The sequence below is a fragment of the Mycena indigotica genome (genome assembly GCF_014461135.1).
Source record: "Mycena indigotica strain 171206Taipei chromosome Unknown Mind.scaff0008, whole genome shotgun sequence".
NCBI classification, from domain to species: Eukaryota; Fungi; Basidiomycota; class Agaricomycetes; order Agaricales; family Mycenaceae; genus Mycena; species Mycena indigotica.
Window position 1 is genome coordinate 99,122 of NW_023503007.1, and position 21,244 is coordinate 120,365.

The window sequence follows — 21,244 nt, forward strand, 5'->3', positions numbered from 1 at the left end:
AGCTGGACGGGCAGATCTGACCCCACTGCCTGATGCAGCGGGTTGACTGCTCTTGAAAGCGGGTGGGGCCTTGCTTTTTTGCGGGAGTCGATGGCGCTACATCGTCATCGTTGGGCACAAGCGTAGGCAAAGCTGGCTCTTCACTCTGGGCCGGCTGAGGGACGGAGTCCCGCGCCCCGATCTTCCACACATAGTCGGTGAGGGCGGTAATGGCGGCCTCCAAGCCGCGAACCTTGTGGTGGTTGTTGGCTGACCAGCCGCTGGTGACCTTGTGAGCGTCTTCCCTGTTATGGCTGGTCAGTCAAGCCAGTATGGAGCCAGTCATCACTCACCAGACTGCGAAGATGCCTCGCTTTCGGCCCTCGAAAACAACATAGAATATACCGTTGGGGTTGTCGGTGCCAGCGCTGGAAGGCTCGTATGTCGCGGCGGCGGAGCGGCGAAGACGGATGTACTGGGCCTTTTGTGCCGGTGGCAGGGTTTCGAAAATAGAATCCGCCGCCGGCAAGGCGCCAGCGAGGGCGTTAAGGTGGAAGGCCATGGGAGTTGAGAGATGCCGTCACACTCATGTCACCCACACCCATGTCACTCACACGTGCAGAGATGTCCGTTAAGGATAGTGCCGACATGTCAGTTAAGGATAGTGCTGACATGTCAGTTAAGGATAATATAACAAATTTGACTAAGTCGTTTAGATATGTACATTAATGATGCTACGAGTCTAAGATGCTACGAGTCTAAGATACTACTAGTCAGAGTCTAGGAGATTTGGGTCTACAGGCTTTTTAATACTGCCTACTTCTGGGTCGATTAGATGAATGGCAGTTACTTCATATCTTCCAGACTTCGGGTTGTACTGCCAATAGGGATACTCCCAGCGGAACGGCAAGTCGTCGTATTCGACCGGGTCAGGGGCCTCTTCTGTGAGCCCAAGAATCCCTCTATATTCGTCCCAGCAAGGCTCGAGATCTCTTCGCACCTTCCGCATAGCCACCCATTGAGCCCTGTCCATCGCATACCACATTGAACTCCTCAGCTCCTTGTCTTGAGCCAATTGACCCTCCGCCGTCAGGTAGTCCGGTGAATCCACAGGTATTCCTGGTGGATTGGCGGAGTCCCCATGAACCTTGATGCCGTTGACAAACCCAGTAGCCTTTTGCCCCATCTGCGGTCCTTTCTTGCATGCAGTGCAATAGCCCTCCTTGTCCCAACATTCTAAGCAGACCTCCTCCCGGCACTGCAACGGAAGCAGCGATATCGGTGTCCGGGGGGGAATGATGTAGTTGTCGTCGTCGTCTGGGGTATTGCCACGTAAGACTTCCACAGGGCTGTCGGTCGTAAGATATTCGTTCGCTGGATAAGAGAGAAACGACCTACCGGTTCTGAGTCTGATTGCAGGCATCTTCCACTGCCTTGTCGCTTGGTTTTGGGCCCTGAATTTCGCGGTCGCCTCCCGGTGGGTCGTCAGCCCAGAAGAATTCGATGGGCGGCAGTTCTTCGTCGTGATGTATATCCATCAGCGTACGTGGCTGGTCATCGTCGCTGTCCGCAAGCTGATCTATTTCTGCATCTTCGTCATCTTCCTCCGGTAGGAACAACGGAGTCCTCTCCCGTGGCGCCAATTCGGAAGCCTCCCCATCCTGCGGCTCCAGCTCAATACCCTCTATATCGCGCGTGTGGTTTTGGTGTCCAGCCGGGAGGAAGAGAGAGACGCCGGACCAGAAAGATTTCGATTTGCCGGAACGCGTTGCTTGAGGCTTCGGCGGGGGAGGGAGGCTGGGCGGAATGGGGGTGGAGGAGTGAGGCGTCGGGAGTGTCTTCGATGTTTTGGCTGCGGCTGCTGAGGAACGCGTTACCGGGGGAGGGAGGCTGGGCGGAATGGGGGTGGAGGAGTGAGGCGTCAAGAGTGTCTTCGATGTTTTGGCTGCGGCTGCTGAGGAACGCGTTACGCGCGGCTTGGGCGGGGGGAATGGGGGTGGAAGGGGGAGGTAATGGTGCAGGTGAGTCTTCTTCCTGGGGAGCGGCTCGTGCTCTCGGCCTACGACCCCTCGTCATCTCCTCCCCCGCTTTCTTTCTTGCACGGTAGTCGCGTCGGTATTCGGCCTCTTTCGCCCCTAGCAGCCGCCAAAATTTCTCCTCCAATGGCCTTGGGGAACGCTCGCTGCCTACGGATACCAAGGTCAGCGCCAAATTGTAGCGCGGAGGGTCACTCACATTCGCATACCTTCCTTCGCCAACAGACCCTGCAAGTCCGCGTGTTCCTCCCTCCAGCGACGTTTGGCGGCGTTCTGCCTTTCCAGAGCCTCGTCAGGATCAAGTCGAGGACGACCTCTGGACGAGGACGCCTCTGGCTGGCCATTCGGCGGCATGGAGGTCGAGATCAAGCAGAAAACGGTCGGTCACAGCAAGGTCACGTCGTTCTGGGGAGGCGCTACTTTGTCGCCCACAGAGGCAGGAAAAATCTGAAAATATTTCTGAAGGTACTTAGGATATATCTGGAGCGCCAAGTGCAATAAAATTTGCTTAAAGCTCAATATTAACGGGTCGGAATGACAAAATGCCTTTCATTTTTCTGTTCAGACTCTTAAGCGCGATTGACCACTGCTATTTGCTTGCCGACAGGTTTCTAGCGTTATCGGCCGGTGCGATGTAGAGCTGCGCACGAAACTCGCAAGATCACCAAATATATATGTTGACTTAATCGCAGCATCCAGCTGAAGAGGCCGCCAGCCGAGCCGGCTCCTAGGCTGTATGGCGCTGCTGCAGCACTGTGTCAAGTTTCGGGCCATTTGATGAACAAATGGTATGTGTGGCCTCAAGCAACTCCGATACAATAAAAGATCTACCCCCAACACGAAGTGCTCAATATTGTCTCCGATCCAGCTGCACATATGCTCTTGGAGTATATCACAGCAATTGTGGAGATTTTTGAAGAGTGGCGTTGTCACTGTCTACCGATATACCATGTCCAGTGTTACACTCAATCATGGTAGTCTATACTCCTCACGTATGTATCTTAAAAATTGGGATGTTCATGGGGTGTTGAAGGTTGTTTTATGTGGTTCATATAGCTACTATCAATGTCTATGCAATGTACCAAGCCTCCAATGGCACTGGTTGTGGCAGATTCTCAAGCATTGCTTGATTAATGTACTGTGATCACTTTTCTATGGTTTATGCCATTCACCAAGCTTATGAGAGCCAAGATTTTACTGAGTAGAGAATATTCAAAGCCTATGCTACACGTCCATGCAATTATAGACCCGATCTACAATTTCCTGTGCCAGTACAACGACCCAGAAAACATGTCAGTTAAGGATATATTTGATGTCAGTTAAGGATATTTAGGCGACCTAACACTTTTTACCGTCCCAAGTTGATTTACTATTCAGATATGTCATACAGTATGGCTACAAAGCTCCTCCATTGTGCTCCACAAGTCAAGGCCCAACTGCCACCGTTCATCTTTTGCTGCTAGCATTGACTGAAAACCAATAGAATCCTCCTCTTCTAGCTGTTTCTCCGTTCTGAAGCCGTTGTCAACGTATCTAAAGATGCCTCCCGCTGTGAATTGGGTGAAGGACGCCCGAGATTCTCCTTCCTGTACGGGGATGTTGGAATGAGACAACGTTGCTGAGGGAATGAGTATCAGCGAGCCAGCGGGGAACTCGACGACCAGCCTGAGATCCCACAGCACGAGATGACCTCCCTTGGTCGGGTCGAACCGGCCAAGGGCTTGGATGGCACACCAACCGAAGGGAAGATTCAAGACATCCCGATGTCGGAATGTCCAAACGTTCGGTCCGAAGTTAAACGCAGCTCCGGAAAAGACGCTCTTAGCAAACGGCCGTCGAAGATGAAGCCGTGCGTCCAGTTTTTGATTGCATTCCACATAATATCGATGTAGGCGAGGAGCCCATAGTGCCAACGATGCTAGAGATGTTTAGCTCGGTGGCGAAGGCTGCAGCATGGGGACTTACCGCTGGCAAAAGCGGCTAGCCGCGATATATGCTCATTTGCCAGCAGGGGGTCCGTCACATCTTCATAGTCGTTTTGAAGCCAGGCGGGCCCGGTTTGTCCTTGCCCGTAGGATATGCCAACATTAATGGCCGCAAAAAGACCCCGCCGGTGTTTGCGCATGAATGCAGGCAGCTTTGCTGCATGCCGAGCAGCAGCCATCGACTCATAAGCTTGAGCGGCAGCAGCGCGGTAGCTTTCGTCGGCAGGCTGGCCGGCCAGGACCGCAAAAACGCGGCCATCTGCATCCACCAAAGGCCGCGGGTCTCTGTGTAAGAGTTGGCTGCAGAGTCAAAGAGGAGAGTTGGAGAAAACTTACTCCCCGTTCCAACGAACCAACTCAAAGCCTCGGCCCAGGAGTTCCTCCAACGTCCTCCGCTTCTTGCTGCCGTAGGACTCAGTGGCGTGCTCGACGGTTGCCGCGTAGCCGCCATGAGCTGCCGGTAGGGTCTCGCTTTTCAGGGCAGTTGCAATGGGTGGGGGGAGGGCTTGACATATTTGTGCGACATGCTTGGTCGAATCGCGTGTCCGTCCTTTGCAATTGTGCTGGCACGTTTGCTGGATCTTCGTCGGTGAGACCCCGTCAGCCGGGGCCCCTGGGTGACGTCGTGCTTGATCCTCTTCTTGGCTGGCTCGACATCGTCCAACAAATCGAGCCCCTCTGAGGACTGCGTTGAGTCCGTGGCGATATGCTGCAGGCCGTTAGGGTGGTCCAGTGCTGGGGGAGGGGTGCTGGCCTGTGAATCGTCCTCCTCCTCCTCCTGGTCCAGTTGCATATCCGATTCCTTTGCCACCGCAGCCAGGAGGGCAGGAGTGACCGAGAAGGTGGAGGCACGTAAGAAGGAGGCGAAGACTGCCCCGCTTCGCGTCTGCAAGGAGTTAGTTTCTCCCTGTAGGGGAAGGACAATGTCTCACCGTTCGTGAGACCGGGACCCAGAGCATCGCAGAAGCTGTAAAAAAGCTCAGCATGGGTTGTTTGGCCGGTTAGGACGGAAGCGGGTGCCGCCAGCGTGGTCCAGAGTCCCAGGTTTGAGTCTTCAAGGGACGCTGGTGGCACGCCGCTTCCGCATGAGCATGAAATGACTTACGAGTCGATGGTCTTGAATGGTCTTGAGAGCGTTTGTTGACGTGACACCGTCACGTTCACGTGGACGTTACTCCTCGCCTGCTTGCATTTGCGATGGCAGGCAAACGGGCCAAGAAGGTTGTCCTCGGTGAACAGGTCGTCCTCGGTGGCCAGAACTCCAGCCACGTCCGGGTTGCCAGCAGCGGTAGTCGCTGGAAGCGTAGCTCCACCGCCAAATCGACAACAGAAACGCTCTCACAAACCCAGCTGATGCTTCGCGACCAGCGCGAGCTGGAAAAAGAGAAAGAACGGCGAGCTGGTAAGTTCTACGCTCACCTTCTTCTCCCGCCGCCGTTTCTTACTACCCTACAGCGCTGTCTGCCCAGCAACAACTGGAAGAACAACGCCAATGGGTGGACATGCCCATGGATTTGGACGACAATATTCTCACTGGTCATGTCCTCTTGGACATCAGCCATGCGGGGGAAGGGACGACTGAGGGTCTGGGAGACATCGAGGATGTAGAAGATGAATTGCTAGAAGGAATACGAGAACACAATCGGTAAGCATTCACTGTCTAATTGCCGACTTCCCCTCACAACTACCCAGCTCTCTCTTCAACCGACCTCGACGTCGCCCGTATAGGAGCAGACGCAACCGCACGCAGCTGATGATCGACGCGTTGCGACGCGAACTGGAGGGACTAACGGACAAGTATTCAGAGTGGGCCCGCGATAATGCGGAAGATGGTCTGGGTACTCTGTTTGAGTATCCAGAGGGTGTGGAAATAGAGGGATTGATGGACACTGTGGTGGTGGATTTATTCTGTGAGTCTTTTTATCCATTCGTTTGACCTTTTCCCTCATACTCTCCAGCTACTGAGCGGAAGAACATACCGATCGTCGCAAACCAAGGCACCCTCGCTGCGTCATGCGCCCGGCAAGGCCTGATAACTTCGTCGCTTCAACAATGCAACATCGTCTTCACAATACGAACTCTAGAAGTCTTTCGTCGACTGTCACTTCGTTGCCCGCGACTGGGAGTCGAAGCTTTTGTCCGAACGCTCTCCGACTTGCGTGGTGTGGCCCCACCATCTCATCTGGGCTCTCAATTCCGCTGGGCTCTAGACGTCTATCTCGCAATACGGGAGAATGTGAGGAAACGAGTTAAGGTGGCACTTGGGAGGGATTCCAAGGATTGGCAACTTCAAAATGCTTGTCCTGCCTGCCTCTACAAACTGGAGGGGGAAGAGGAGCTGGAGATACCGATCCTGCTCACAATCGACGGCAACAACTCCCTCAAACGGTTCAAACGACGCGCCGCCACAACCTACGACGAGGATGGGAAGAGTATCCCAGGAGACTCGATAGAGCGGTTTGACGACAGGCCTGCGCCGGGCGACTTCTACATTACCCCGGATGAGGTCGATATCTGGGCGAAGGATGGTATTGCATTTGTCCGAGGGGAGTTTCCAGAGGAGGACGGGATGGAGTCCATTGAAGAGGACGTTGGCACGGGTTGTGATGAGCGGTGGAAGAATCTTCGGGAAGAGGTCACCAGTCACGCCCTCGCCATGTACGACGAGACTGGAATCATGCCTGCGCTATGCAGGCATGGATTCTGCGGCACAATCGTGGACATGATCAAGAGCGGAGAAATGTACGTTGTAAATTTCCTTAACTGACACAATCCTTAACTGACACCCACACCCCAGGCAGAAGTATGGATTCGCAATTGTGCATCGACTGCTGCGAGTCTTGGGACGATTTGGGCTGGCCTACGACATCGGTTGTACATTCGGGCGTTGCCGTTCGCAAAACACCCCGCCCTGGGCCCATTAGCCCGCCAAAAAGGATTCCAATGTTTGCTGGGTGCATTCCATGGTCCCGGCCACTCCCGGCGGTGTCAAATCAAGCATCTCCCCCGATACAGAAAGGGTTTTGGATTGGAATCTCTGGAGAATTGCGAAGGATGGTTCTCAAAATCGAACGCGCTCGCTTCGACTACCAGATACGCTTCAAGGTTCCATCGGCATCAAGCCATTGTGGGGTATATAGAACATGCCAACGTAGCAGACGCGTATGGCGGCCTAGGTGAGTAAGATGTCTGGGATAACCTGCTCTTAACTCATCCATGCAATAGCTAACCTTTTGACCAACAAATACGAAGAAGCATTAAGAATCAAGCAGACAGAGTCCGCTCTTGACGAGAGCCTCAAGGCGATGGGGGTGCTGAACCGAGAAGTCCTCAATGACTGGCTGGTTCAAGAAGGCGAAGTTCTTACTGGGGCTGTCGAGGGAGCCGCCAGAGGAAACGTTGAAAATGGAGTATTACCAGGCCCTTGTCACCTTCTACAACCAACAGTAAGTGCCAGATTCATTGATTTTTCCATCTAAAAAACAGTACAGAGACAAGGTCAACGACTTGAATCAGTTAATGCCCTCAACAAGCAGCCACAGTTACACAGATGACGCTGCCGAAACACGCAAGATAGAGACTCAGCGACGTCAGGCGGGGGAGAAGCTAGCGAAATATTTGGACAACGTACACGCGCTCGAGCGGAAGCTCGATATCGACCGTCGATGGCATAGTGGTGATCCAGAGTGGGAGGAGGCTGCAAAGCTCGTGACCATGCGGCAGTTCCATCGAGCGTTGGATGAGCTAGAGGGGCTGGTTGTTGCAAGAATGTTTGAGCTGAATAAATGTCATATGGCGGGCACAGGTGAGTAAAAGAAATGGATCGGTTCCGTTCTGACTGTCTTACTCAGGTTATAAACTTCGGATGCACATTGCCAAGGCCCTTCAACGTCGGTCAAAAGCTGTTCGGGCCTCACTTGAACGGTATAATGCCGCAGCCCGGGCCCGGTCCCCTCCCAAAAAGCAGCTGTCCTGGGAAGAAGTGGTGAACTATGCGTTCATCGCCGACTTCGACCTTCTTCGGGATGGCCGGGCGGATATCCGTAATGAGCTTTGGGCTCAACCAAAAGGACGGGCAGCGATGGATGCCTACTTCAAGCTGCTGCGGGCAGAGGAGGAAATAAGGCGGTTGAATATCGAGATCCGTCGGCTGGTCACCTACATCGTCGATGAAGATGCTTTCCTTCGGCACCATGAGCAACGACTGATTGATGAGGGCAATACTGCACTAGCACACCAAGTTGCAGTTGCAAGGCAGGAGCAAGCACGTTTCAACGACCTCCATATGTGGCGGCTCCACAAGCTCAGCAGGCGTCCAGGCTTTACAGGGACCTTGCTGCCAGGGAGGAGCATTAACCGGGACCGTGATGTCCCAACCGCAATCCGTGAACCGCCAGTGGGAGCTGCTGAGGATGAGGATGATGAGGATATTAGTGATGAAGATGACGAGGACATTATTATAGAGCAGATGGAAGGACTCTTGCGGGCCACGGACGACTTATAGCCCTGTATCCCTGTACTTGTTCTTCAAAAAAGAAATACTATCCTTAACTGACATGATATCCTTAACTGACAACGGACTTGTAAGTTTTTCGCGGGAGAATGATGGCCTTGATGGCCTTGATGGGCGACGGCAGTGGACGAGGTCCGATGATGGTGGAGGTCACAGACGATCCGTCAAGATTTGCATCAATCACAGTATGATATTTCTCTGATATCTCAACAAATAAGCTGACATTAAGCCGTGCAGGGCCGGCTAGCTCAACGCCTTCTACTTAGAGGGGGCACAGCATCCCTGCCCCACCTCTTATTAGAGGAGATAGGTTGGCACGTTAGGTGTGGAGGGAGAATTGAGCCGAGGCTCAAAATTCTGCTGCTGTCGCTTTTGCGTCTGTTTCGTTGCGGGGATTTCATCCCGTCCAGAAGCTTCATGGGTGACGGCACAGCAGGAGCGTCGCATAAGGATGAGCTCGAGTATGATTCCGAACGAGCTGGTGAGGATGTGGCACGATAAGAAACGGCGCAGGGCATGAAGAAAGGTGGCTTTAGACGCTGAAGCAATGTCCATGAGGCTATGGTTATAGAAGAAACGAGCCAAAGCCACGCACGTTGGTCTCATAATCCACCCCAAATGCTTGCCCGCCTCCTCAGTTTCTCCCTCGAGATCATTATATGCGCGTCTTCCAGCGGAGTGCCACGACAAGACGATGTTTCCGTGGCCATATGAATAGCAGAAGCTTGAATCATGAAGGGTGGTAGAAGCCAAAGAGCGTTGTCTGCGTTGATCGCCCCGATCAACACCACTTGCACATGGCCACCGTTTCTAAACTTCTAAACCACTAGAACCACATAATCCATGCTCTCGCCGGTCGTTTTAATAGCGCCTTCGCTCGCCCCAGAGCTAATAGACGCTATCATCGCTTATGTAGATGATACGAGCGCGCTCAAGAAGTGCAGTCTTGTTGCCGATGTGTTTCGGCGCCCCGCCCAGCGCAAACTGTGGCGTCATGTTACAATCGAGTGCACAAATGCAGCCTCTGACGGCCCACTTCCAGATGACGCCGCTGCCCATCTAATTACATGGCCTCACCTCGCTTTGTCCACCACGACCAGCGTTAGTGCTGTCCAAATACGGATACGATACGCGATTTTGCGTATCGTACTCATATTGGTATCATATCTCGAAGGCTTTAAGCATATCATATTTGTACTGTATCATATCGGGTGTGAGCGCATACGATAAAATATATTTCAGATATATCGAAAATATATTTACTAGTTTTTCTTGGTGTGGATACTCTCGATGTAGTTAACTCCATCAGCAAGACCCGACTTCAACCACTCCTTACAGATTATGTCGATGGATGCGGTTTCCGGGGTCATTGACGTGCGCTCGTCTGTGAGTGTCTTCTTGACGCTTGAAAATAGTTGCTCACATGGAACACTCATGCCAGGAATGGCCAAGATGTCACGCGCGGCCTGGGACAATATTTTGAGTGTTCCCGCAATATTCTGCCAAGGAAATCAGCTGAAATTTGAGTTTCGCACTTCAAATCACACACCTTCCACCAAGTCAAAGGATCGTCAAAGCCATCGTCGACCGGCGAGATGTTGCCAAGGTACAAGTCGATCTCGTAGGTGCCATCCACGCGTTTCGTCGAGCTGGTGGAGCTGCTGTTCGTAGAGCCTCGATTGAGGGCCATGGCCATGGCGAAGACCCCGACTGGTTTGCTCGCTGAAGAAGTTGTCGTCGAGGTGCTATCACTCGTAGCAGCGTCCGGCTGCCCAGAGCTGCTGCTAGTTGCGTATTCCTTTGCTATATTCACTAGAAGCTGCTTTGCTCGAACGGCGATTGTTGCGTCCCATACGTTGCTCTGAAAATGGGCAAGTCGAATTGCAGGATGAAGGACTGAAGGAATTTTGAACTTGCTGCTCACGGACTGAGCTCAGAACACATACCTGCTCCGAGTAATGCGTAGTCGCCAATCAGTGCCTTCTCGATGTACTTCGTGGCGATTTGTGCACCAGCCCTTAATGCATTGGCCATACCGTGAGGCGCGGACTCGTATTCCGTTGCCATTGCTGTTAATTTCGTCTCCATTAACTTGTAGAGTGGAAGGACTTTCGAAATCGTCGGCACATTCTTCTTCGAGAACTCCAAAGTCACCAACTCGAGGACCTGCCCCGAGTCTTAGCCTCCATACAGCGCTGATAACAGTGAGTACGTACCCCCAAGGCTGCGATGAGCTTCTTGACAAATGTCCAATCATCTCCCGACATCTCCCAATTTCGTTTTTTGGCCAACGCGGCCGTGCGAGCCTTTCCCTGCAGCCCATCGGCCAATTTATCGACGAATGCATCAAAGCCCTGAACGCCCCGTTAGACTTGGCAGTGCCATGAGATAGAACATACCAATTGCAAGGTAAATGCCCGATTGAGCTCGGCCAGTGTAGTGTTCCATCGGATCGGCATCCCACGCATGAAAACCAGATGTCGATCCTTCTTAGGAACCTTGCGCCGAATGAGTTTTCGAGCAATCTTGCGTCGCTGCGGAGAGCGTAAGATGTGGACGCAAACAGCGTGCACCTGCTGAGGAGTCAGTATAGCGCCTCTGAGAATGGAGAGAGAACGGACCTTGGTCACCGGCGTCCAGACTTTCTTCTTCGACTTGCGCTTTCCTCCCTTGGTCGCTGTTTTCGTTGTTTTCTTGGTGGTAAGGCCGTCATCTGATGCTTCATCGACATCGGCCCATTCGTCATCTGTCTCGCTATCGCTGTCGCCACTGTTCGACGTGTCCGAGTATTGGTCAGGTGCATCGATCTCGATGTCGGAGCCGGAACCAGACTCGTTGGACACAGCTGCAGTCTTGTTCGCACCCTTTTTGCCCTCCGATTTCGCTTCTGCCTTCATCAGGGCCGTGTCTTCAGCAACGAGTGGATCCGTCTCTGGCGTGTAGACCAAAGGAAACTTGCGGTTCTGCTCATAGAGATCGACTTCCTCAGCCGCAGGAGTGAGGCCAAGCGAGCTGGTTATCTTTCTGGAACCGTATTATGAAGAAACCCACGCAACCTCATGATGACGACGTACTGGGCAATGAGGTTCGTAACATGTGCTGCACACCCTATTTGGATGTTCCGCGGTTGTTGCCCAATCGCTTTCGCGCACTTTCGCGAGAGGTAACGATTCAGCGGCCCGTTATTAGACGCATTGTCGGCCGCACTTGCCACTATCCCCGTGTCAGCTTAGATTGAAGAAAATGAATCATCCGTACTGAGTCGTCCAGCGATACTCCGCCTTTTGAGTTTCTTGTAGATTAACTTCGAAACACCATGGCCAGTGTGGTCCGCATCGAGCGGAATTAGATCGAGGGGATAGTCGCGAAGTTTCCACTCGTCATCGATGAAGAAAACGACCGTCCCGCAGAAGGAGTGGACCATGTTTTTTGTTGTTACAATGTCGCTCGCAATACTGAATTTCGATCCATTTGTCTGTTGGATATCAGCACGCATTGTATGACAAGAGAGAACGAGCCTACCTGTAGTATCCGCGTCAACTTCTTGTCTACTTCACGATGCAGTATATCGATGTCTCGTCGCACGGTTTGGTGAGAGAGGGACGGAGTAATATGTCGAGGGACAATATGGTTGAGAAGTCGTAGGGTGCCACCTCCTTCAGCGACACAGAATGACAAGTCATCTTCGACGATTGCTTCGACGAGGTGTTGGCGATAGGAGCGGTTGGTTATTGTTTTGGCTGGGTTTTCGATGCCACGCTGGACAAATTGACCCATCGCGGCTTGCTGTCTTTCGAGCGGTGTCAGCGATTCGCTAGCAGGCAACGGCGGTAACCCCTGCGTTGCTCGTTCCATCTCTGCCTTGTATCGCTCGAAGGATTGATCTTCGGGTCGGTTGCGACAGTTTTCTGCATGGGAAATGAAGTTGCTGGCGACACCAAGCTTGAGCGTTTCTTTGTCGAAGTCGTTGAGACCGGGAGTTCGTGTAGTTGTTCGGAATTTACTGTCCAGAGGTTATTTGGGTATAGTGTAGCACGAACAACGACTCACTTGCAGTGGCGACAGTTAGCCTTCCATATCGCAGCCTTCTCTGTAGTTCCCTTCACCGTTTTGTCCGTCGCGCGGGGCTTCTTGAATTGAGACAGCGCCCATTTTGCCTTCGCACTCAATCTCGCTGGTCCTTCGTCTTCGTCGTCCTCTCCACCACTCTCGGAAGAGCTTTCCGAGCTCTGAGACGACTCCCGTTGCTTCTTGCGAGCTGCCTTTTCCCTCGCTTCCTTCTCCCCCTTCTTGAAACGATGCTGACGTTCAGTGGGCTGGCAGGACAGTTAAATGGGATCTACATTCTGTTAGAGACTTCACGCACCGTCGCAGGCACTTTGTCGTGACTCTTTGCCTTCTTTTTCGCCGTCTTCGGGTCTGACATCTCCGCAGGCTATACGAGCGATGAGAGCAACAGCAACAGTCGCAAAAACACCCACCTCGTCAATCTCCATCAAGTCTGAACCATTATCCGAGTCTGTCGCGACCCGTTTTCGCTTCGATCCTTTCTAACGGAACATCAGTAAAAGGAGAGGTGGGGAGACAAGCACGCACCGCAACATTTTTTCCGCCCTTAGCCTTTCCTTCCCCGTCTTCCTTCAAGCTGCGGGGCAGAACAGGTGAGCAAGAGATCTCGGGATGTCCTGGTACTCACGCGCTTTCGACAAGGGTAACCAGCTGTTGGATGCGAAGCTGAATCAGCACCTTCTCGTCTTCGGAAGCGATTCCAGCATAGTGCTTCGCCCATGCATGTGCCAGCGACAACCCATATTTCCCCCGTGACACTAGCTGCAACCGCTCCGACGGCTCCTGACCTGCTCTGACCTGGAATACACGCTCCCATGGCTTGTTGAAGGTTGCGTAGATTCCGTCGGGTCCTGTGGGATACTCGGGCTCCGGATCGTCCTCGTTCCCGGACAGCTTCGGTGTGAGATACTTGGCTACTGGGCCATCGCGGCGACCAGCTCGGAATGCGGCAGGCAGTGCTTCGATCGCATCTGCCAGCTTTTGAAGGTCGTCTGCCACTGGATCTGCCGGAGAAGCCATGGTCCTTGCCGCAGTGGTGGGAGAGGAAGAAAAAAAGTGACACCTGTCATCATGACATTTCCAAATTTGGTCGGTGAATCAACGGATCTACCGACCACAGTATCACGATATATCGCGATACGCTGGCGGCGTATCGTAATCTATTGATATCATATCGTACTCATATCACCATTTATCTATATCGCGGGCAGCCTCCGGAGCCATATCATATTGACCGTATCGACGATATATCCAAAATATATTTCGGTGTATCGTATCTTTGGACAGCACTAACCAGCGTCGACAGTGGGCAGTGGGAGCCCATATCCCACCGACTAGCCTTGCTAGTCAATATCCTCTCCAATGTGGCGGTCTTAACGATATCGGCTGGCTTTCTTGCGTGGGACTCGCCGCGCAGCTCGTTATTCACCACATCAATCGACCGATTCATTCGCGGCCAAGCCGCCACTCGAACTCTGCGCCAGCTCGAAGTCAGCGACTTCTCCCAAATCCCGGCCTCTTTCCTGGAGCGCATCCTCACTGCCTGCCCGACGGTGTCCATCCATGGTCTCCGTCGACTTGCGCTTAGTGACGAGATGAGCTTGGGTATAGTAGACAGAATAGACGCCACTGGCCTCCCGACTGTGCCGACTCAAAGCTTCGATGTTCGAAATCAACCATCCAGCAGTACATCAGTTTATTCTTCCCCACATCAAGTACCTGCGCACCCTCGTCCTCACCGGTGGTACTGGTCCCAGCGGCCTCGGGCAAAATCAGTCGCTCATAACTTCCCAGCTACACGACCTCTGTTATGCTGCTAGCGCAACATTGACATGTCTGTCGATGGTGCTTCCTGGTAGGCAGCGAACACTTGGTCTGGGCCATATGCTGACGATGTTACGATAAAGAACAGAAATACGACTACCATCTTCCCCACCTCCCACACCTGCATTACCTTCAGGTCAACTTTGAAAATCTTTCTAGCGACATTGACCGCGAACGCCGAATGCCTACAATCTGGTTGACGCCGCCCCTCAGACTCGTGGCGCTGCTCTCCACTTTGCTGGTCGATGGTGCATTCCGACCGGGGCCTCAAGATTCTCGACTATCATGCTGGCGCGGAGTGGCGGGAAAATGAGGTGGAGATTTGATTAAGGGCTACTATGAACGCCGGGACGGTCCCAGAAAGTCTAAGTATCATCATTATCATTTCTGCAGTAAATTTAGTTGTATGCAACCCAATGAACCTTAGGATGGCATCCAGAGCACAAGATTTAAGAATTTCTTTCTCGTCCGATCTCGTCGAGACGAATTTTTGATCCGAGTGGCGCATCAACCCAGCTTGGCTCCCGCCCCCATCTCTTTCTGCCTCCGAACGCAATGCGACTGTGGACACGTCGGATGGGCGACGGTGGGACGGGGTCAGCGACTGTTCGAACCAGTGGGGGATTCGGAAGGAAAAGTGGCCGAAAGAAGACCGCCAGCCCCCCAGACACCGTCGACCATTAGTGCGTCTCAATCTCCTCTGCCTTGCACACTCTTACCGATTCTTCTGCAGTTAAGGGCATTGTCAGGAGGAAGGTGACCACAGCCGAACTCAACACCATAGGTGTTCGCTGTTCTGTCGAGAAAGGCAGTCGTATGCAGGGGATGGCAGAGTAAGCTAGCGCTCTCGTCAGCACCAACCAGTCTGCAATGTCTGGCTCATTTCTGCGCAGCTCCCTGTCAATGGATCGAGTACATTGCCGGCCTTGGGCTTATAATTCTCCCCACCTCCCCGCGCCGCAAACCGGAGAACAGGAGCCATATCGACTTGAAGAACCGGAGTCCGCTCATGATCAAGCAGTCGTCGTCGTCTTCGAGACCAACAACCATTGGTCCCATAACCCATGCTTCCCCATATCATCCCACCGCCAACATTTCCGCCTCATCCACCTTGTGTCTTAACGCTCAGCTATACCCCCGACTGTATCCCGCCCCAGACCCTATTGCGAAGGGGAGAATATGTCTTCGCTTTTGGTGGCGTCGGTACAAACGCAAGATTGGGTTTCGGGCGTTGGTGCGAGCCAGCATGCGTTCCGCATCTACTTGATTACTGCATGCGCAATGGGCCGGTTGCTCGTGGTCGGGCTGACGCTGCTGGTAGCGCTCATTATTCTTCCGACCAAGCGATTCTCAATCCAACCCATCAGCAAACTCAGCTTGCGAAACTGGCCGGCACTGTCATCGTTTGCGGCGGCTCGTTTTCGTCAAGGAAGACACATCCCACCTACTGGCTGGCGCTGCTTTCCCTTGAGTATTGAGTCTAATTCACTCGTATGTGTATCTCCCCCTGCATCTCTGTCTCCTGTTGACACAGTCCCAGCGGAGAAAATGTCTTTCACGTTTTGTCACGCGTCTCGTGATCGTGACACGCTCAGCCTGACGACTTCGTCCTCTGCCTCCTGCACCACCGAATCCACATCCGCTGTGCGACCTTTCGTTTATCCAATCATCAGCCAGTCCACAACTCAGATATCAACCACATTCGAAAATGGGGGACCATGCTCTCGTTGTGGATGTCATTTTGGGCTTCGAACTCGAATTTCTCGAGGCGCAATGATTGTATGGCCACTGAAAGTGCCCCTCTATGGTCGTATACGTTCCTGGAAAATTCTCCGCCGTTGCTCTGCTCTCTCTGCGAGGCTTTGACCTACTCGACCTTCGGGGGAGACCGCGCCAGCAAGCTCCCGTCTTGTCGCTGCCAGCTATGTATTGTGGGCCCATTTACTGCACTATTCCTCTTTGTAAGTCACTTTCGCAGTCTCTCCTGGCCCAGGCTGATGTCAATTCCAAGGATCTCGTTCAGTGGGCCCTCGGCTTCCCACTTCAGTACCGCCGAGCCGAAGGGGTTCGGCGCACCAAGTCTCCTTGTGTCTCCGTGGCACTAGGAGAAAACAAGACCGACAAGTCTAGCCCAGCACGATGACCCTTCCGCCCGTCGTATCGTGCTATCTGCTGCCGCGCCACAGGACATCAATGCTCCCCTGTTCCAAGGCGTAGTTCCTGGCTTCCTCCTCCACTACAAATCAACCACCGCCATGCTACTGGAGCTCCGCCTTACTTGGGTTCCACTCCGTCTTTACGTCACGTGACGCCGTCAAGGCGGGCGATATTCATGTGTCCTTCCACACTCGCATATGGCTCCCTCGACTTGACCTCCGTATACAATTACACCTCCTCATCGCACAACATTAGTTTCAATCCGTCTTATTCGCACAAAGGTCGTCGTTGGGCTCGTTCTTGCGGTTGGCTCGTCAAAGAGCAAATGCGCCTTTTGCTCGTTGATATGCGTCCAGCAGACCAGCGGAAGTGTATCGTTGGGTCTGAATTCTTATATTTGGACGCCGCCTCAATGGATGCGTTTCAAACGGGTGGAAAACTAACCCTTTCCTCGACTCCACAAATTCCTCTGTTGCTCCAGCGGTGTCGATGAAGAAACTGGGCTTCAGCGCCGACAGCTCCTCCTTTACGCTGAAATGCATTCTCCTGGCTGCGGCCATGAAACCGAAGATATTCTATCTCCATCTCAGGGTTATTAATAAAATGGCGAGTCGCACTGGTCGCTTCTACGACTGAAAATTTACTATCTTGTAGGGTTTTCGCTCAAGCGGGAACAAGACAGCACCTTCTCATCGATTGAACACAGTGAGCAGTGGGCCAGAGTTGATGTAAAACAGAGTGACTACACGAGTGATTGCTCACTGCTGAACGGAGTGTGAGTTGCTTGAGGATAAGAAACCAGCGTGACCGTGTGACCGTAAGCAGGTGCCTATGTGACAGCCGTCCAGCAGGGTTGATTCTCACCAGAATGCCGCATCCCCTCACAACTCTTCACCTGCAACGCCTTGATGGGCTTTCACGTCCATATCGGGTACACCATATATCATGCTTTCTTGTGTCCGAATGACAGTCCGATAGGAAATCGCGCTCACAGCAAGCCGTCATGACTGTTCCATAGCCGAATACGAAAAGTTCATACGAGTATGGACCACTGGAGATAGAGCTCTGCGCTCTCGCTTGCTCCCCGTACTCTTCGTCACTCTAGACCCTACGCGCATACCTCAAGCTTCCGAACTCGAGGCCGCCTCTCTGCCGACAACGAAGAACTACGTTTACCGCGTGACGAGGAGTCTCAATCTGCTGGAATCGCTAGCTGAACGTGAAGATCCGCTACCAAACGAGACTATCGATATCCTTCCCTTCATCGTACAATGGGTGGCGTTTATCCATCGGTTTCATCATCTCCTCAAATTGGTGGCCGTCGATAGCAGGGGGGGAATTGCAATTTCTCGGCCGAAATTCCTCGTCTTCTTCATGCAGCTTTGCCGCAAGCTTGAGGACAAGTGGACCGTAGGGGGGCTATTCTGGCGTTGCAAATGCACAGACACCATCCGATGTATTTTGGGCCACCTCCGGATTCTTTACGCTGTTGGTTCATGCATGGGCTCAAGCCCTCTCCGATTCCCTCGATCCCTATAAGGTTGATTTCAATTTACTCGGCCAATGCGTATTCTTCATGCCGCGCTCTCTCTCTCGATTTCAGCTTGACGAGATGATCGATGCTGCTGGCGGAACTATTGATAGTTTGCTCATTCTACTGAAAAAGCATTTAACAAAGCTGGAGTCGGTTCCTCTCCCAAACCGTAACCGTCATGGGCGCTACGTGGAACCGCTTTTAAAGTATCCAGCGGTGGTTATCTTGATCGCAAATCAGCTCATCACAAGTGAAGAACCGCTGGACACTACGGTGGCAGATACTCTCCTGAAACACGGTATGTTTCGGCAGATATGCCAAGTATTAACCACGGCAGTTGACCCGCAGAACGCGGCCTCGCAACCTCAGCATCTGGTTCATTCCGATTGGCGCCAACTAGTTCATGGTGCTATCACCCTAACGACGCTCACCCTCGACAGTGGTGTCCGTGCTGTGCGCAAGATCTTGCGTCATAACCCGGATCTGCTTCTAAGGATTTTCGAAACTGCCAAGTTTCTACCAGACGAAGAGCTATTCAGTAACCTGAGTACATTACTCTGGTCTCTGCACTCATGCGTCCTACACCCACCAATTCTTCCTCTTCTCGCTACTTTAATCCACACGATTGAAAACTCCCCTACTGCCAGCGAAAGTGTCAAGGTCTTGAATGACAAACAATCACAAATCTCCCCGCGCTGGGTTCGGTTCAAACAAGACGTACATCATCAAGGCCTACTCCTGCTCAAGTTAAGACAAGACGGCGCTAGCGCCCAACTTTGCGCATGCGACAACCCACCCGTGAGTTCAGTGACATTCGGTGTCCGACGGTCATGATGATGCCGCCGCATAGTGTAGTCGCATCGATAAAACTGCCAATTTCCAGAAATGCGCCGGCTGTTCTTCCCGCCTGTATTGCTCTCGAATGTGCCAAAGGACCGATTGGCGCCAGGGAAACCATCGACTGACATGTGCCTCCGCGAAGGATCAATACACAAGTAAGTATGGAAAGGCTTTGCAATTTTCCTTACTCAACTCATTGTTACCGTACAGGAATACGCTCCACATTTACCAAGTTCCAGCTTGCTTTCCTCCGCCTCTCATTACACACCCTCTATATGCAAAATATAACCGAATTTTACTGCTATCATGATGGTATCTCCGTCCGTGTGGACGCGGCCCAAAAACGGGCCGACGACAACTTAGACCCTCGCCCAGTCGAAATTTTTATTGCCAGATATGAAAACGGGGTTCCAAATCCACACCCGAACGATCTCGTCCTCTTCCACGATTCTACTTTGCTGCCTGTCCTCCGCAGTCAACTCCTGCAAGACATCCCAACGTTGGATGACTGGATTGATCGAGCGCGGCGAAGCAATGGGCGAATGGTCCTCCATGTAATGATGTTTCCTCAGGGAATGGATACCCACACGTTGATATTTCCGCTTCGGACGAACATGTCGTTCCTGGGAGACGCCGCTTGGAGAGTTGCCCGAGAGTTGGGTGCCGGTGGGGGGACTTGGAGCCAGACCGACGATTACTTGCATCAAGTCTCACACAGATTCCAGGCCAGCAAACTTCCGAGAAAGTATTTGGCCATTCACCAGTGATCGACTCAGAGCACATGTAACGGAGAGAATCAGTACTTACAGCTACAGGCAGGAAGGACAATGTACATACCATCTGCAATGAGCTAACATAGCCGTATAAGTATCATCATCGAATAGGGTCAATTAGCACAGAAGATTGAAAACGACGCTACTTTTTATGTACTTGTAAATATCTTCGGGTTCGGGTGCAAAGCGGGAATACATGGACGGACGCATCCTAACTTAAACCCGGAGTATAATTCAGTGAGGAAGCTTCATTCGTAGTAGAGGACATTGCCGCTGTGAGGCGGAGTCAAGGAAATGCCTTTGGTTGTCTTCCGGGTGCTGAGCAGAGATTCCATCCTTCCATTGCTCCCAGAAGAGTGATGTGGCATTTCATAATAGCGGTAGACAGCTAGAAGTGCAGTCTCGTCGTTCTGGACTCGCATTGACAAGCGAAAGGACATTTGGTTGTTTATGAGCCAGGCTCGAAAATTAGCCCAACGAGGAGCTTTCCACAGGTAACCCGGCTTGAAACTAATGTTTTGAAATGATATGGTCCCATCGCATATGTAGGTCGGGTCAATAGAGTCGTATCTATCGCCGATGGGGACTCGGAAGTCGCGCCCCTCGGCAGCGTGACGTGACATTCGTGACTGCGGAAGACGATGAAAAGTGGCGTTTCAGGGATGAAAGAGTTGCGGTTATGGTTTTCGAATGCGAGGAAGGATGACTCGGAAAAGGGGGTGTCGAGGTCCTATGGCGGCAGGCGCGGCTGGCGGTAGACACTAATTTGCATGATACAACGGGTGGGAGGGGATTCCTGGGCCAGACTTGAATTATCGAATATGCTGTTTTGAGGCACCACGAAGACGCTACAGGTATCGGTAGGCCCCAAGGATTAGGTGGGACTGAAGCTGGAGAGTCGAGACCATGTCTTGAGCAAGAAGTAGTGATATTCTGCAAATTGATATCAACGGGAGCCAAGAGAAACGGGAAAAAGCAGTTACCAAAGGACCCAACGCGAAAAAGACACTTAGAACAGCTGACAGTGGCAACAGAGGAGTTACATGGCGGCGATTCCCCTCGAGCAGGTCAAAGCCTCGCAGAAGAGCTGGGAAAGCTGCCGAGAATTTCCATCGCATGTATACAACCACCATGGAGCACTTGCAGTGATCAAATGGTGGCAAGGTCCCCCGAGAATCGAGCTCGAAGCTCAAAATGACATCCGGAGCGTTTCTGTGCTCCTCGAGCGTCCAACGTTGTTGATATCAAAGGTGCATACGGATTGTACGTTGTGTAAGTGGAAAGTGGCATAGCGGATGTCGATTCGGCGGTGTATGAGGAGGAAGACAGAATCGCCGAAGGAAAGTGTCACGATCACGGGACGCGTAACACTACGCGAATACTTTCCAGAATGCGATTGGGTCGATGCAGGGATGATTCCACGCCGGTGGAGGCCACGGACGAGAGTAAGAAGGTCATCGAACGACCATCATCAGCCGCATAGGCGATGATTGTGTTTCCTCGACAGTTGTAAGCTGCAAACGACAAAGCTGCCG

At 52.5% G+C, this 21,244-nt stretch overlaps 2 protein-coding genes across 2 annotated transcripts; one reads left to right on the plus strand and one right to left on the minus strand.

Annotated features, from left to right (window-relative positions):
• Window positions 1–8,810: 8,810 nt before the first annotated feature.
• Window positions 8,811–13,601, minus strand: MIND_00905900 (Reverse transcriptase-RNase H-integrase; the record flags this gene model as incomplete). The annotated part of the gene is made up of 16 exons (XM_037365700.1): window positions 8,811–9,052; window positions 9,937–10,012; window positions 10,063–10,409; window positions 10,460–10,679; window positions 10,730–10,867; window positions 10,913–11,086; window positions 11,135–11,537; window positions 11,588–11,621; window positions 11,721–11,726; window positions 11,772–11,988; window positions 12,036–12,516; window positions 12,564–12,829; window positions 12,880–12,948; window positions 12,995–13,063; window positions 13,110–13,158; window positions 13,210–13,601. 16 exons carry the CDS (start codon window positions 13,599–13,601, stop codon window positions 8,811–8,813), a joined length of 3,183 nt encoding a protein of 1,060 aa, XP_037217112.1.
• A 1,868-nt stretch (window positions 13,602–15,469) lies between these two features.
• Window positions 15,470–15,883, plus strand: MIND_00906000 (uncharacterized protein; the record flags this gene model as incomplete). Its single annotated transcript, XM_037365701.1, has 1 exon — window positions 15,470–15,883. The coding sequence occupies one exon, from the start codon at window positions 15,470–15,472 to the stop codon at window positions 15,881–15,883; it is 414 nt and encodes a 137-aa protein (XP_037217113.1).
• Window positions 15,884–21,244: the final 5,361 nt, after the last annotated feature.